This window comes from Chelonoidis abingdonii, chromosome 2, assembly GCF_003597395.2.
Source record: "Chelonoidis abingdonii isolate Lonesome George chromosome 2, CheloAbing_2.0, whole genome shotgun sequence".
In the NCBI taxonomy this organism is placed as follows: Eukaryota; Metazoa; Chordata; order Testudines; family Testudinidae; genus Chelonoidis; species Chelonoidis abingdonii.
Genome location: NC_133770.1, coordinates 5,282,342 through 5,299,499, shown reverse-complemented (window position 1 = coordinate 5,299,499; position 17,158 = coordinate 5,282,342). Strand labels below are relative to the sequence as shown.

The window sequence follows — 17,158 nt, the reverse complement described above, 5'->3', positions numbered from 1 at the left end:
CACCTAAAGGAGAAATGGAGGTGGAGCTGGCAGAGAGTGCAGAGACAGCTTCTGAAGGAAGCTCTTCCGCATTCAGCAATGACCTGTCCAGTGGAGACTCCCTGGAAGGCAGGCAAACACCAGGCTGTGCAGCACTCAGGCCTCCCCTTGCTCTTGATAAGATGACCACTGCGGACTCTACACAGGAGGAACCTGACAAGGCTGTTTCCTCCAGAGAATCTTCCCCAGAGCCACCAGACACCACACAGTCCTTCATGCACATGGATTCCAGCTTCTTCATGGCCTCTGAGGAGAGCACAGGAGAGAGCACCAGACTAGTTGAGCAGAAATCCTCCAGGGCTGGGGGAGAACTGGGCACTCCCGAACAAGCTGAGAGCCAGTTAACAGAGCAGCAAGAGGGTGACATTCCAACAGAGCTGAAAGAAGCAGTTCTACCACCAGAATATCTCCATGTGGGCATCAGCAGCAGAGACTCTCCATCCCTGCTTGAGCCCAGCCCCTCAGGAGTTTCTTCAGCTGAGCACAACCTGGCCCCAGAACCCCCTGAGCACAGCCTGGCTTTGTGTTTGCACTATTCCTTCCTGCAAGAAGCTCCACGTTCCACTCACTCAGAGTGCACCAGGCTAAGATCCAACGTGTCAGTGCCTAGCAATCAGCAGCTACTCTTCACTGCTTCTGAGAAGGAGATCTACATAGGCGAGCCTGCTATTCGTGACCAGCCCCCTGCAGAGCCTGGGGACAGCAGCCCCAGCGCAAGCCTGGAAGCAGAGGGTTCTGAATATTCAGGGCCAACAAAAACAAGCCCTGACTTGCTGGAATCCAAAGCCGTCATTGCAGAAAGCCTGTCGGTCAGCCTTGGATTGCTCAAGCCATCTGGTGCCTTGGTGGAGAACCCTGCTGACCTGCCAGCAGCATCTCATGAGTGGCAGCAAATCACTGCCATGTTACAAGGCTCCTTTGGGAACCTCCAGGCCTCCCAGCTCAAAGTGGGGCCTCTTTGTCTTGTGAGCAGCCAGATGGTGACAGAAGCACAAAGTGTCCTTGCCAGCCTCAAGGAGAGGGTCTTGGAGAGCTCCTCAGGAGAGGCCACCCCAGACTCCCTGGAGGCCAGTGAAGCACAAGAGAGGGTGGTCGAAGCTCAGCCTGAACCTGAAATGCCCACTCATGAACTTGCTGCTGGCAGTGCCTCTCGGCAGCCCAGCGAGGACCAGGGTGCTCAGCAGCCCTCTGAGGACAAGAGCACTTCAGAACAAGCACAATTGGAGAGCATCTGTGAGATGCTGCCTGCAGCAGAGGTTACGCCCAGCCCTGAGCTACTCACTTCCTGCATGGGCAGCAGTGAGTCAGTGACCCCTGTGCTAGAGGAACAGGATCTCTCCACAGAGGAAGACTCCGGCCTGCACAGTGAAAGGCCCTTGGAGGAAGAGGCCATCCAGACTTCCTCTGGAACTCATGCCAAAGACCAGGACCAGAGGTCACTGAGCCTGGAGGAGCCTACAGAGCTGGGGATCTCACCCAGGGCAGAAGAGCCCTGGGAGAGCCCTGGTGAGGCAGGTGTAGATGGTGCCATGCCAGAGGCTAGCCAAGCAGGACACCCGCAGAGCCCACAGCATCCGGCAAACGGAGGTAATCAGCAAAGCCAAATCCCATTGGGTGATACTGAAAGCAGCAGAGAGAATGAGATGCTTTCAACTACAGAAGCAACCAGTCCATTGATACTCCATTCCTCTCCTTCTCCTGAGCCCTCGGCAGCTTCCCTGGCTAGTGATTCCCAGCCTTCAGAGTCTCCTCCACCAGAGCCCTGCCCCATCCCTGCAGCTGCTCCCCTCCAGTTGGGTCAGCCTTCCTCTCCTGAAGCCACTGCGGAGGATGCACCTTCCCCTCCTCCTTGCTCTGAACTCATAGAAGTGCCTCCTGCTTTATCCTTCCTGCCACCTTGCTCAGAGGATCCTATCCAAGGCCAAAACTCAGGGCTCCCCGCATCTGAAACATTCTCTGTTGCAGAGGACGCTTGCACTGAAGACCAGCCATCTCTCCTGCTGGATTCCAGGAAATACTTAGAAGGTAACATCCCTTCTTCCCCCTCCTGCTCCCCGTATTAGGGGATGGAACATCTGGGAATGACCTAGTCTGCCCAGGTCAGGCAGGTGCTTTTCTAACCCTCTCCTGTACAGAACAGGCTAATATCAGTGTAGGCTTAGTGGACCTAGTGCCAGTGGTCTTGGTGGGCCCTCCAAGGACAGGCTTCTCCAACACAAACATCCACCAGCAGTTCTGGCCTAGTCCTATGGAGATATTTCTCTAAAGCATTTGGCAGCAGACCTGCTCCCTTGGGAAAGCATCACTGACTCGAAGAGCAGGGAGACCCTTGCAGTGCCTTTGACCAAATGTTCAGCCCCAGGAGTTGAACAAGAGCTTTCCAGCTTCCCTTGCTGCCAGCCCCTAACTTTCCCCCATACGCAAACGGGACTAAATGCAAACCCTGGCCATGGGGCAGGTGTGAAGGCCCCAGTTCTGCTCAGATGTGGCTCAGGAAATGCTTCTAAATTTCTTGCCCATGTCCTGTGTTTGGACTCATTGTGTCCTGTAACCTTCACGTGAGCCAGGAACCACCTATCCCGAGGTAGGCATGATGCGGTGGTGGGAATGGTTAGCACACTACTACCTCAAACATGTCACACAGTGACAGCTCTATGGAGAGCATCCTTCCCTCCAAGCTGGTACTGAACCAGCGCCCATCCAAGGTGCAGGGGAAAGGGCTTGTCCTGCTGCTGGGTGCCCCCTAACTGCTCAAGACCAATGTCCTGACTCCTCCTTTGGCCCACAAAGGATCCCATGACACTCCTTGAAAGAATAGGTGATGGGCTAGCCAAGCTCCAGTCAAATTTAATCTGCAGCTTCAGCTGGGAGAGTGTCCTTGACCTTCTCTCCCAGGCTGGTGCTAGTATACCCCTCATTGCACCCCAGAGAGCTGCATTTCTGGCTATGGTGAAAGATGGACAATCTCAAGCATGCAGCGCAAAGGTCACTAGCTCTTGGACTGGGAGGAAGCTTCTCAAACAGGAACAGCTGCATTCCTCATCCAGGGGGCCCCAGATCTGGAGGCTCTTATCTCCTGGCCCACCCACATCCTCTCTGCCATGTCAGTGACCTCTGCACATCTCTGAACTCAGTTAAAGTGCTGGGTGATGCTGGCATCTCCCAAAGGTGGCAGCCCTGCTCTGCTAAAACTAACCAGGCCACTGCATGAAGGGACAGTTGTGATTATTAGCCAATTAATCACTGCTCTAAGAAGCCTTCCCAAGAGGGCAGGTCCAGTGATCCTCCCAGCTGGATGCTGATGTCATGCAGGAAAAAGTTACTTATCATAGAATCACAGAATATCAAGATTGGAAGGGACCTCAGGAGGTCATCTAGTCCAACCCCCTGCTCAAAGCAGGGCCAACCGACCTAAATCATCCCAGCCAGGGCTTTGTCAAGCCTGACCTTAAACCTGTAAGGAAGGAGATTCCACCACCTCCCTTGGTAACCCATTCCAGTGTTTTACCACCCTCCTGGTGAAATAGTGTTTCCTAATATCCAAGCTGAACCTCCCCCACTGCAACTTGAGACCATTACTCCTTGTTCTCTCATCTGCTACCACTGAAAACAGTCTAGATCCATCCTCTTTGGAACCCCCTTTCAGGTAGTTGAAAGCAGCTACAGATCCTCCCCCCCGCCCCCCAGTCTTTTTTGCAGACTAACATCCAGTTCCTAGCCTCTCCCTCATCAGTCATCGTGCTCCAGCCCCCTATCATTTTTTGTTGCCCTCCGCTGGACTCTTTCCAATTTTTCCACATCCTTGTAGCGTGGGGCCCAAAACTGGACACAGTACTCCAGATGAGGCCTCGCCAATCTCAAATAGAGGGGAATGATTGCATCCCTTTATCTGCTAGCAATGCCCCTACTTATACAACCCAAAATGCCTTTAGCCTTCTCAGCAACAAGGGCACGCTGACTCCTATCCAGCTTCTCATCCACTGTAATCCCAGGTCCTTTTCTGCAGAACTGCTTCCTAGCCATTCGGTCCCTAGTCTCTAACAGTGAATGGGATTCTTCCATCCTAAGTGCAGGACTCTGCACTTGTGCTTGTTGAACCTCAGGACAGAGGGGCAAGGGGCCCCAGGCAATTGCTGTGCTTGCTACCCCCTGATCCCAGCCCTGGGTTTTGTATGTAGAAAACCAGTTGTGGCACAAGTGGGCCATGGAGTTTTTGTAGCACATTGGGGCAGGGGAACACCCTCAAAGAGTTTGACAACCCATGCTCTAGGGCACCTCACCTTTACCCTTCCATGGGCCCAGTTAAGTTAGGCACCCCCCACCCTGACCTAGTTCCTGGGGCTGAGAGCTTGCAGGGCCTTGTATCAGGGAAGTGGCCTTTACCCAGTAATCTCCATAACCTCTCTGAACAGAGTGCCCACGCTGAGCACACAATGCTCACCACTCCCAAGAAATCTCATGCACTGTGGTGGCCAGGTAGGATCAGGTTGGGGGAGGGGGCTCCTCCAGCTTCCTGCACAATATGGTTGGCAGGATGTTTAAGTTGAAATTTTAAATTAATGGAGATATACTTATCTCCTAGAACTGGAAGAGATCTCAAAAGGTCATCTAAGTCCAGCCCCCTGCCTTCACTAGCAGGACCAAGTACTGATTTTTGCCCCAGATCCCTAAGTGGCCCCCTCAAGGGTTGAATTCACAACCCAGGGTTTAGCAGGCCGATGCTCAAACCACTGAGCTATCCCTGGCAGCTCTGATCTTTGGAGCTGTATCCTGGAGTTAGTTCCCAAAAACACTTCCTTCTGGACCCCAGTTTTTATACTTAAACTTGAGTCCTGCTTAGCTCTACCTTAACCAATCGTTTTAAACGGAAGTCCTACTAAGCAGTATTTTCGCCAATCACAGCCCATTATGAAACAATTCTTTACTCCACCAGAGCCCACCACCTTAGTTGACTTAAATCTTGCAAAATTAGTTATGCCACAGTCCGAAACAATCCAAGAACCAGACAATCTATAGGGAAGTGGGGTCCACAAAGGCAGAACAATGGAAGTGGAGATTTCCCACTCACAATTGAGTGATTCCTTGCCAGACAGAACAATGTCAAACCACGTTTTCTTTAAACATCCTAAGCCCTGTTTTTCTGACAGTGGGTTCTGTTAGGGCAGGAACTCCTTCCTAACCACCCAATCCAATATTACATAGTTTTGATGCACTCTAGATGGAATATGAGGATGTGACTCTCTGCTGCTTAGCCTAGAGCTGCTGCTGTCCTAATGTGGCTTGAGCTGCTAGCCCCCATGGCTATGTACTAGCTCAATGGAAGAGCCACGGGTAGGGCTCCTTGAGTGGGAATTTACACCTCCTGCTTGGAAAGGGGGTGCATCCAGAGGGCTCTGGCCTGGATTCCCTTTGTAAGAAGCTGGAAGGCTGGGTGGAGCAGGGGACTAGGAATAGGGCCCCGGTTCTGGTCCCAGTGCTGCCACGGATGGTAGAAACATGTCCCCATGCAGCTGGCCCCCCAGTGGGTTCCATTGGGCCCTCCACTCTGGAAACACTAATCTGTCAAGGGGCAGGGGCAGGAACCTGGCCTAATGCAATTTCTCCCTCCACTGCAGCTCTGGAGAGCTCCGCGTCCCCTGTCCCATGCAGAGACTCCTTCTTCAGCACCCAGGATTCCCGAGGGAGGCCCCAGCTCCCAGGGAACAAAGACACCAGAGGGAGGGGTTCCGCCTCCGCAGAAGAGAGGCAAGCCCACCGTGGCTCCATCCAGTTGGAATCAAGCTCTTCCAGCGAGAGCGAGCCACCCTACCGCTGCCCGGAGATTGAGACCCTGCAGGAGGCGGCTGGCATGACGCTGCTGGAGGACAAGCCACTGGTGGGGCAGAGAAGCTGTGAAGTTAACCATAAAGGTACATGTGTTGCAGGCGGGAGGAAGGGAATGGCCTCCTCCCCAACCCTACTGAGCTCCATGCAGTCCTGTCCTGCCCTGGCCTTTGAACACCCTCTGCTAGCTCGCTGGAGCATGGCAGCTCTCTTGCGGCAGCTTGCTTCAGAGAGGCGGGTGGCTCAGCAGAACCTCTGGGGAAAGCACCCTATGAGTCCTGGCCAGATCCTCTGCTGGTCATCGGCATGGCTCCACTGGTCTCAGTGGAGCTCTCCTAACCTACTCCAGCCAGGCCTCTGGCACTGGGACTGCTGGGTACCAGAGCCAGCCTCTAGGGCTAACAATGCCAGGCTATATCCCAGGGGTCAGGCTGGGGTAGGACAGGGCAATGGACTATTGCCAGGAATGGCACTTACCCTAGGCGCTCGCTTGTGGATGCCCACAAAGCAGGAGGCTGATATAATCCTCGTCTCCTGGCCAAACGGCAGAGCCGCAATGGGCTCCTGTAATAGCTGCTGGATAGCAGCTGACAGGGCTCTAATGGGTCTGCATGCCCGGCGCAGCCTCCTGCATTGTACAGCTAAGTGTGTGCTGCGGGTGGGGGAGGAGTTCTCCAGCTGGAGCTCTTGCAAAGCAAACCCTCTCCAGCGCAGTGAAGAAAGGGGAGCGGCTTGGCTGGCTGCGCTGCCCTACGGACCAGCTGCACGGTGGGGCTTTCAAAGCTTTCTGTTCCCCCTCTTACGCAAACAGGCCTGTTCCTTGTCCAGCAGGAACTGAACACATGGGAGGAGGGAAGGAAGCGTTGCTGGATTCCGAGCTTCTTCCCATGCGATTCCCAGCACTGCCACAGAGGCCCAGATAAAACCTAGGGCTGTGCATCACTAGCCCTTCCCAGGCTCAAACCACGGCTTGCTGGGCCTGGTTCCTGTGCCGAGGGGTTGATCTCTCTGCTCAGACCAGGGTGCTGTTAACCACTCAATACCTGAGGGGTGAGTGAGGTTCCAGGCACCGATTCAGGATGGTGCGATATTAAAGCAAACAAGTGAATGTGACTGTGCCTGGGTCCCTACCTAGCATGGGGCACATGCCCAGCTGCCCGTCCCACTCCCACTCCATGCTGGGGGGAAGGTGGCCTGCCAGCCCCATGAAGAACACAACCAGTGCAGTAAGTAACCAAACTGGGGCAGAGGCCCAGTGTGGGTGGGAGGCTGCAGAGTTTCACACCCCTGCAGCTCTGAGCAGTGGCTCCCACCCTGTCCTCCCTCAGTGAAGAGGATGGAGGCTGGGGCATGAGCCCTTGGGGGTGGGTGAGAATTGAGGAGATGCCTTGGGCATCAAATGTGGTGAGCCGGGGTGTGGAGGGAGACCCTGGGGCCCTCCCTGGCCAGGACAGCTCCTGTAGAATCATCCCGGGTCCTAGGCTTTGGTTTTTCCTAAGTACCGAGAGCTGCTCTGGGCTTGTCCAGGAACCCTTCCGTCCCCCATGTCAGTGACTCACCGGGGCAGGGTGCTCCAGCCTCTGGGTTGGTAAACCAAGGCCTTGACATGCCATCCCACTGGCTGGAGCCTCAGCTTAGCAACACTGCCATAGCGTGTCTGGCCCGACAGCGCCTGGCGCCTGGGCCCCTAGCTACAGGTACCGAAGTGAAGACGCAGACCACGGTGACAGAAGGGTTTGCTGTTGGGCTAGGAACCGCTCTTCCCAGAGCAACAGTAGCTGGATCAATGGGGACATTCCCCCCCGCCCCACCTACCCAGGGCCACACCCGGGGTTAGGTCAACATGACACTCCGGGGAGTGCGTTGTCCACACCAGAGCTTTCCTTAGTCCTGGCCCCCAGGGACTGGGTCTAAACAGATGAGACACAGGATGGGAGAGGAAGTGAGCAGCCCAAGATCACTGGCAGAGCCAGGAAACAGCTCGAGTGTCTAAGGCAGTGGCCTGGGTCCCATCTGTGAAGTCACATGGCCTCCCTCAGTGAGGCTTTACAACTGAGGTGCAAAGCACTCTGGGTAGCAAAGGTTCCAGGAGCAGGGTTCTCTCTTGGTAGTCTTGGGCAAACTCCAATCTGAGTCGTCGCAGGACTTGAGGGATGTGGAATCCCTGTTGGAGACAGGGGACAATGAGCTAACGTTGCTGGTAAATAGGTGTCCCTTCCACCCCAGAGGTGGCAGCACTTCACTTCTAAAGCAGGCAGGATCTACTGGAGATGGAAAAGGCTGTGTAAATGCAAGACAGACAGCACAGGGCATGGGACTGGTTCTTAAGAACAGAGCACAGGTCTCCTGGCTCTGCCACTGACCCACTGGGTGACCTTGGGTGTGTCCCTTTCCCTTCCTACTTGTCCAGCTTGACCATAAGCTCCAGGGCTATATATGTCCAGCACCTAGGGACAAGTCCCTCCTGGAACAGAGCCAGGTGCATCCCACCCACTGTGTCCTGCATTCCTGCCCCTTGGATGCCCCTGCACCTCCTGCTGAGTAGTGGTTTCAGCACTGCTGTTGAAAGGGAAGCAGTGCTGTGGCCTCAACCTGGGAAAGAACTTGCATGTGCAACTGGCCTTTCCTGTGGCCATCAGGGCTGTGACTCAGTGCCTGGAAGGGATTGTGTCCTTGCCCCGGTCGATAGGAAGGGTTAGATGGTTAAGGGGCTCCAGCCATGGCACTGATGGCCTCCTCTCTTCCAGGCTCTTGTAACGACTCGGAGAGCAACGATGAGTCTATTCCAGAGCTGGAGGAGCCGGACATCTCGGAACCCCAGACAGCTCAGACTCAGGTATGGGGCTGCCCAGGGAGAGGCCCACGCAGCCTGAGGGTCCTGGCACAGTAAATGGCTGAACTAGCCTGAATAACCAGCTCCCTTGCGGGGGGGCCCTCTGCTTCTCAGCCCCCTGGTGGGAAAGGGGAGGCCTGTAGTACAGAACAGCAGTAACTCGGCAGCAGACAGGCCGAGCTCTGGATTAAAAACAGGCCCCGGGAGATGGGATTGTGAAGCCCACGTACGTGGCATCCAAGAAGGAGCACCCCCATCCCTGGCAAGGGGTTGTGAACAGGTCTCCGCATCAGGCCCACCCCAGCTATGTAACTAGATGGGAGTGAGAATGTCCTATTGCTCCCTCTGCCTGGATAAATTGGGGGTGGGGGACAGACCAGTAGGTGGTGGAGACACCCATTGGTATCTGAGCACCCTTCTGGGGTGAAGAGACCTTGGAAGGTGGCCTCTGCAGCCCTGGAACTCCTACAGCTCCCCACATCACCTGGTGTCCCTGGACTGGGAGCTGTGCCCTGCAATCCCTGCCATAGTGACCTGGCTGAAGGATACCCATCTCCAAGAGCCATCCTTGTCTCTGGCCTGGAGACCCTTTGGGGCAGGGGCCGTGTCTGACAGTGCTCCAGTGTCCCTCCCTCCCACCCACCCACCCACATGTTCGTGGCAATGCTGAAGGGCACTGGAGCACTGTCAGACACAGCCCCTGCCCCAAAGGGTTTCCAGGCCAAAAACAATAAGCTGCATTTGGCTTCCTCCCTCTCTCCAGTGCTGTCCCGTTCCAGGAGAAGAGTACGTCCAGCAGGCAGCTTCCTCCCTTGGGAGTCAATCGGTGGTCCTGGCTCAGGGTTGAGCTGCCTGTGGGGATCAGCTGGGCTGGGGAGATCCTGCTCTGCATGCTGTGCCCTGTCTCCGTAGAGTGGGGCCGGAGGGGCCAGCAAACAATGGCATGAGGCAGTATCTGCGAGTGGGGGCAGGCTCAGCTGGGGCCCAGCAGCGTGGGGTTGGCATGATGGAGACACAGGTTCACTCTGATTCAGCTAGAGAACAGGGCTGCTGCTGCTGAGCCAGCAGCCCCACCTACTGCTGCTTCTCTCCCAGCACGACATGCAGCCCGAACAGCCATCCTGCAGTGGGAGCAGCATGTGCCCCTCTGCGTGTGACAGCTGAACGGTCTCTGGAGCCCCACCCTGAGGTGGGGTGGGAGGGGAGAGTCAGCTAGGGGGCAGTGCTGGCTGCCAGGAGGAAAGTGCCTGAGGAAAGTTCTCCTGGTGCAATTCCTAGCTGGAGTGTGGGTCTGAGAACCAGCCGAGCAACTGGCCTGAGGCACCGGGCACATGCTTCATGCCTCTGCCCAGCTAACAGCAATGAGGGTAAGGCAGGGTGGTGGCTTTAGACCTACCTCTCTGCCAGAGCCTTCCCAGAATGCACGAGAGAAATGGGGGGGCTGCTATGGCGCCTGTCTCTGGGGAGGGGCGTGAGGCTGTTGCTACTCGCCCTGAGATGCGAGAACTTGGATGCCAGCATGGATGTCAGTATGTTTGTGTGGCACTTGGATCTAGAGTGACCAGACAGCAAATGTCAAATCAGGACAGGGATTGGGGGGGTAATAGGAGCCTATATAAGGCCAACTCCAAAACTGGGCCTGTTCCTATAAAATCAGGACATCTGGTCACCCTGTGGGGACTGCAACACCCACACCCAGTCTGGATCTAGCCCAGACTCTCTGGCTTTGGGGCAAATGACTTAATTTGTGCCTGTTTTTCCCCCACTGGACACACCTGCTCCAGCCTCCTCCATTCTGGTCTGGCTGTGGCCAGCGGCATGGCTGTCCTGGCCCCTGCTCATGGCTCCATTCTTCCCTCTAGACGCCGGGACGTGGGGAAGCCACTGTTACAAGGCGCTTGTCTTGCAGGCCCAGCTAACGCACTCGCTGAGCACTGGGGAGGAAACCATCAGCAAAGCCAAACAGAGCCGGAGCGAGAAGAAAGCCAGAAAGGTCAGTGTGGCGTGAGGGGAACATGAGGGTGTTGCACCTTGCTCAAGGGAAGGGGCCAGGTGGGACAGCCCCTCTGGTCTGGCCCCCCGGGTGAGCTCCTGCTGTGAGGGAGGGAAGCCTCAATTGCAGGCACCTGGCAATGCCTGTCCTGAGCCATGTCAGGTCTCTGGGCAGGACTCGCTCTGTGCCAGGGCAGGAGCTGGGAGTCAGTGGCTTTACAGTCCTGCCAGCAGGGCCCTGCTGGGGGCTGGAGGAGCAAGTGGAAGGTCTGACCCAGGCCAGGGCTGCATCCAACACCTGTTTCCATCTGCCTGGGCGATGACTCGGCTTGGAGCAGCCTGTCCAGTGCAGCAGCTCCTGCAGGGGGTTGCTGAATTGGCCAAATGATCAAAACACAGACAATGACTCCGGCTTTGAGATGCACCTTAACCCTTGAACTGCCCAGCATGCCGCCTCCAGAGCCCCTTGGGCGCACCAATCCCCCATGCTCCATCTGCAGGGTGATGCTGGAGGGACAAGAGGGCTCAGCAGGGACATCAGCTGGGGCTGGGTGGAGAGATGGGCATGGGCTGGAGCAAGCATGTGGGGAGCCTTTAAACACAGGGCTGGGCCATGGGCTGATGGAGAGCCAGGGCCTCCTGGGGAGCAGGAGCATAGTTCCACCCCTTCTGCCACGTGAGGGCACACGGGACTGCTGAGCTGAATGGGAGCCAGAAACAGGGAGCGCCTCGTGGCTGAGATGAGACCCAGCCAGGCTGGCCGACTAGCCACAGGTTTGAGGGGGGATTAGGCGCTGGATAAGCCTGTCTGTGTTCGTCACTGGCTCTGGCGATTAGCCCTGATTAAAACACCTCTGACATGGAGCAGGACTCCAGACTGCTCGCAGGTCTCTGTAGCGGTGGCTTTGCTGGGTCTGCCCAGGGATTGTCTGGGTTGCCTTTGGCACTGTTCCCCAGGGACAGGACAGCTCAGGATGCTGCTGGAGAGAGCACGGGGTTGGAGTAGCAGCAGCAAGGGGTGGGCTGGGCTCCCAAGGAGCCTGTGGACTCCCAGGGCTCTGGCTCGTGCTGCCTGGCCAGGCCTGTCATCCCTGCAGCCCCCTGCCCCTTTCCATGCAGAGGCTGGGCTCCCAGCCCTCCTGCAGCTGCACAGCCCAAACCCAGGTCTCCTCTGGCAGCACCTGCTCTCCTGTCAGCCTGCTGGGCTGATCCCAAGGAGGATCTTGGGGGCTGGAGCATGTGCCTGGGGGTGGATCCATTAACACACCTTGTACAACCACTTGTGTGTCCTGTCCACACAGCCCCATCAGAGAAGCTGCCCAGCTAGCCCTGTCCTGCTATCACCAAACTCCTCTGGGCTGGGTGGGAGTCAGAGCTAACCTACCACCATGCGCAGAAGGGCTCTGGACTGTCTGGATGGGTGGCCTTGCTGTACAGGGCACTTCCCAATGCCATGTCACAGCAACTAGGGATGGGGAACGCTCACTGGGCTGCCTGCCCCTCTCCCTGCAGGGCAGGGTCACATGCCTACTTCTCTCCAGCCTCTGCTTCCAAACACTGGCTTGTAAAATCCCTGCGGGGGCTAGGAAGTGGCACCAGGTGTAATGCAAGTCAGAGGGTGGGTTCTCAGGCAGGGCAGAGCTCATGTGGGAGATGACACACTGGCCCTGTGACAGTTAGCTGTGGGTGTCTCTCCTGGCACCCATCAACAGCCTGTTCCAGCACAACATCCCCCTCTCCTGGTCTGCTTAGCTCTGTGCAAGATGAGTCTGGCATCTCCAAGGAGCAGAACCGGGAATGGGCCAGCAGGTGCTGCCCATGGATGCCCCCAGCCTGTGCTGCCCCAGACAACACAGCCCACACTCTGAGATAGAGGCCATCCACATCCCTGGAGACAAACCAATGGCCAGCCAGCCGTGGTAACTCCTGGCATCAGCACTTCCATTGCAGCAGCCAAAGGCCTCAGACAGGTCACTTCACAAAGACTGAAGGGGGTCCCCCTCCCTCCGTAAGGCTTGTTCCAGGGTCCCTGGTCCATCGCTCCAGCTGCAGGGGCTGCTTCTGCCTGAGGTCACTAACATGTCAGTCCGTCTCCCCTGCAGGCCATGTCCAAGCTGGGGCTGCGTCAGATTCACGGTGTCACCAGGATCACAATCCGGAAGTCCAAGAACATCCTGTTCGTGATAACCAAGCCGGACGTGTTCAAGAGCCCGGCTTCTGACATCTACATAGTGTTTGGAGAGGCCAAGGTGAGGCTCTGGGGGCACCCTGACCCCTCTGCCATGTGTGTCCTGGGGCTCCAGGGCTCAGCAGGTGCTACTGCACCATGGCGCAGAGCTAGTGGCTGGCGCAGGTGGGCACAGCCTGGATTCCAGCTGCTGAGGGACTCCCACGAGCTGCTGCTCGGGTCCTGCTGGAGGCCTGGAATCTGACTGGCTCCTGCAGGCCAGTTTAGTGCCTGGTGTAAATGGGAGCCCTGACTAGCCGCCACTCGGGGCTTGGCCCTGCCCTGGCCATCACACACTAACTCCCATGCGCCAGCCCTGATAGGGCCCTTTATCGAGGGGGCAGGGCTGAACTCCGCTGTAGAGGAAGAAAACTGGGTCAGCTCCTGCTCGACAGGGTCCTCACTATACAGTCCATTGCTCACTCTAGGCTGACCCCACCCATGGGGTGGGGACTCTCCCTCCTCTAGGAGACAAGTCTGGGCACAGGAGTCTTCCTGCTGCGACCTGCCCCCCCCCCCCCGAATAACTCTTCTCTCCTTGCCTGGTCTGCACCTTGCTCCTAGGGGCACTGGTGCTCCCCATGACCTACCCTCTTCCATGCCCTCAAGCTGGAGGCAGGCAGGAGCTCTCCTCTACTTCAGACAGGTTCTCCCTGTTCTCACCCCACCCAGCCCTTCGTAGGGCTGGCAGATGGCTAGCCTGCTCCCTGGAGTCGCTGCAGGGACTCCCCAGTGGGCAGTATCTCTGGCCTCCTGTGCTAACTGCTCCCCCTCCTGACTCGGGTCTGTCCCTGCAGATCGAAGACCTGTCGCAGCAGGTGCACAAGGCGGCGGCGGAGAAGTTCAAGGTGCCGATGGAGCACTCGCCTTTGATCACAGAAACGGCCCCAGCACTCACGATCAAAGAGGAGAGCGAGGAAGAGGAGGAGGTAAGGCTGGAGGAAAGAAGCTGGGGGCAGTAGCAGTCTGATTCCACAACGCTCGCTGGGTACCAGCTTCAGCACTGAGTTAGGTTGGGGGTGAATCTCTTCTGCCCTTTAGCTGGTGACACCTCATCCCTCTCCAGGGTCCATGGGTGTAGCCAGTATAGCGGAGCTCCTGGGCCTTCCCTTGGGAAGGTGACTGCTGCAGCACCACTTGCTGTCAGTTCAACATCTGGTCCTGGACTCTGCCCCATTCCTAGTGCCCAGCAATGAGCTGCTGGGCCCAGCTTACATGGTGCTGAGGTTAGGAGGAGATGTGAACCAGCCACAGGAGAGAACTCTTGTGTCCGTCTCTTGGTTGTAACCCACTGGAGGCTCATTCTGATGGCCGGACGCTGTTGGCATGCTACTGTCTGTCCTGTGCCCTGCCTGGGCGCTGGGAACTGGGATAGCTTCCTACGTAGCCAGCTTCCTTCCTGTCCTTTAGAGCAGCAGAGGGGAGAAAACGGTCTAGTCTCTGCCTGGGGGGGACAGACTACTACATTGTCAGGGATCGGTGGGAAGAAGGCAGGATGCCAGAGCAGCACTGAGTGCCATAGTGCACCCCAGGGTTCTCTCACTGAGAACCAGCATGGCTGTGTAGCTGTGCCTGAGGACAGGCCTGGAGGCAGAGAGGTGCCAAGGAGTGGGCTCGGCTAGCTTGGTCTGGCTTGAGGATACAGAGCTGGGTAATGGCCATCCCTTGTCCAGGGCAGATCTGTCCAAGTGACCAGCAGGATGAAGTGAACGCTCCTGCCTTTGGAGCCAATTTCTCTCCCCTTGCAAATGTATTTGGTTTTGGGGTGTGAGCAGGGTCTGGGGGTGGCACTGTGCCCTCTCCCAGTCTGGAGCATGAGTTCCTCTTCCCTTCCAGGTTGATGAGACTGGACTGGAGGTGAGAGATATTGAGCTGGTGATGGCCCAGGCCAACGTGTCGCGTCCCAAAGCCGTGCGGGCACTCAGACACAACAACAACGATATCGTCAACGCCATCATGGTAAGAGCCCAGTGCCTAGGCTGTGCCTGGCCGCCTGCCATAAGATCCTGTCCTGCTGATGGGGATGCGGTCATAGACTAGTCTCCATCTGAGGAAGCAATGCTCCAACTTCAGAAGGGGTAAACTGAGGCAGACACAAGTCTCCCAAGAAGGCAGTAGCTGGCCAAGCCAAGATTAGAACTTGGGACCTCCTGACTCTGTGCTCTGCTTGAGCTACTAAACCTCCCCTGCCTAGAGAAGCTCTGTTCATGAGCAGAAGGCTTGTAGGGGGAGGTACTGCCAAGATCTATGGATAGGGGCCCTTCCCCCCTCCCACCAGGAGTCCCCCAGGCTTTGTCCTGTGTAATGATGCTGAAAACAGGTGACTTAAAGCATAAAAGCACTAAGCAAGGGCCCTCCTGTAGAGATGCCAGAGAGAACCCCTTGTGCTCCCCTCCTTGTACCCTGCGGTCTCCATCTAACCCTCTGCTCTCTCCTGCAGGAGCTGACCATGTAGCTGCTGGCCCGGATGTGCAAACAGACCCACCCCCTCTGTATAGATGCACAGTTACTCCTATACAGTACAGCTGGTATTAAATACTCTAGAACTGCAAATATTCCTACTAGTCTGCATCTCTCATGCTGCTCAATAAAATGGCCTCCATGTATTCACTTGAACTGCACACAGGTTTGGTCTCCTTTCTTCTCCCTCTATCTAGGGAACTCCTGGTTCCAAGAGGGTGGGAGCTGGGCTGCAGGACCCCTGTGGCTGAAGCTCCAGTTTAGCTGGGTGGAAGCTGGAAAGGAGGGCAGGGCCTCTCTGGGGGGCTTGGTCCTAGCTGCAGCATAATCTAGCAAGAGGGGTAAGTGCTAGTTCTGCTCTAGCTAGAACAGCAGAGTGGATGCTGTAGCCAGGCCTAGCCACCTGAGCTCAGCCAGGCTTGTATTTGAGTGGCTAGGCACCCCTTCTGCCATGTCCACACTAGCTTTAGCATGCTAGCTTTACAGGCACTAACATGTCTCTCCCTGGGCTGCAGTGTGGATATACCTGACTCATTCTGCTGAGTGCTGAGAATTGGGCTGGGCTTGTAGAATCCTAGACTATCAGGGTTGGAAGGGACCTCAGGTCGTCATCTAGTCCAACCCCCTGCTCAAAGCAGGACCAACCCCAACTAAATCATCCCAGCCAGGCCTTTGTCAAGCTGGGCATTAAAAACCTCAAAGGGGATTCTACCACCTCCCTAGGTAACCATTCCAGTGCTTCACCACCCTCCTAGTGAAAGTTTTTTTCCAAATATCCAACCTACACCTCCCCCACTGCAACTTGAGACCATTACTCCTCAGTGGTGGCAGATGACAGAACAACAGCTGAGCTCCATCCCCTTTGGCCGCTATCAAATCCCCCCTCATTCTTCTCTTCTGCAGACTAAACAAGCTCAGTTCCCTCAGCCTCTCCTCAAAGTCATGTGCTCCAGTGCCCTAATCATTTTCATTGCCCTGGGTTGGATTCTCCAATTTCTGCACATCCTTTCTGTAGTGGGGGGCCCCAAAACTAGATGCAGTACTCCAGGTGTGGCCTCACCAGTCCCAAATAGAGGGGAATAATCACATCCCTTGATCTGCTGGCAATGCACCTACTAATGCAGCCCAAAATGCCATTAGCTTTCTTGGCAACAAGGGCACAGACTCATATCCAGCTTCTCATCCACTGTAATTCCCAGGTCCTTCTCTGCAGAACTGCTGCTTAGCCAGTCAGTCTCCACCCTGTAGCAGTTCATGGGATTCTTCTGTCCTAAGTGCAGGACTCTGCACTTGCCTTGTTGAATCTCATGAGATTTCTTTTGGCCCAATTTGTCTAGGTCATACTGGAGAGTAGAGAGAGGGTCCAGAGTATCTACCTCTCCACCTAGATTAGTGTCAGCTGAACTTGCTGAAGGTGAGATCATTCCCCTCATCCAGATAACTAATGAAGATGTTGAACAAAACTAGTCCCAGGACTGACCCCTGGGGCACTCAGCTTGATAGCAGCTGCTAACTAGACATTGAGCCATTGATCACTGCCCAATGACCTAGCCAGCTTTCTATCCACCTTAAAGTCCATTCATCCAATTTATATTTTTAACTTGCTGACAAGAATACTGTGGAAGATGTATCTCAAGCCTTGCTTAAGTCAAGATATATCCTGTCCACTGCTTTCCCAATAACTGGCTCTGTGGCATCTCCTCGTAGAAGGCAATCAAGCTGGTCAGACATGACTTGTCCTTGGTGAATTGATATTGACTGTTCCTGATCACCTTCCTCTCCAA

The 17,158-nt window shown here is 55.9% G+C and overlaps 1 protein-coding gene across 1 annotated transcript; it reads left to right on the top strand.

The window, feature by feature from the left end:
• Positions 1–14: 14 nt before the first annotated feature.
• Positions 15–15,508, top strand: LOC116836149 (uncharacterized). The gene is made up of 8 exons (XM_032799614.2): positions 15–2,064; positions 5,655–5,948; positions 8,610–8,698; positions 10,605–10,688; positions 12,790–12,936; positions 13,712–13,843; positions 14,751–14,873; positions 15,355–15,508. Exons 1-8 carry the CDS (start codon positions 15–17, stop codon positions 15,367–15,369), a joined length of 2,934 nt encoding a protein of 977 aa, XP_032655505.2. The 3' UTR covers positions 15,370–15,508.
• The last annotated feature ends 1,650 nt before the right edge of the window (positions 15,509–17,158 follow it).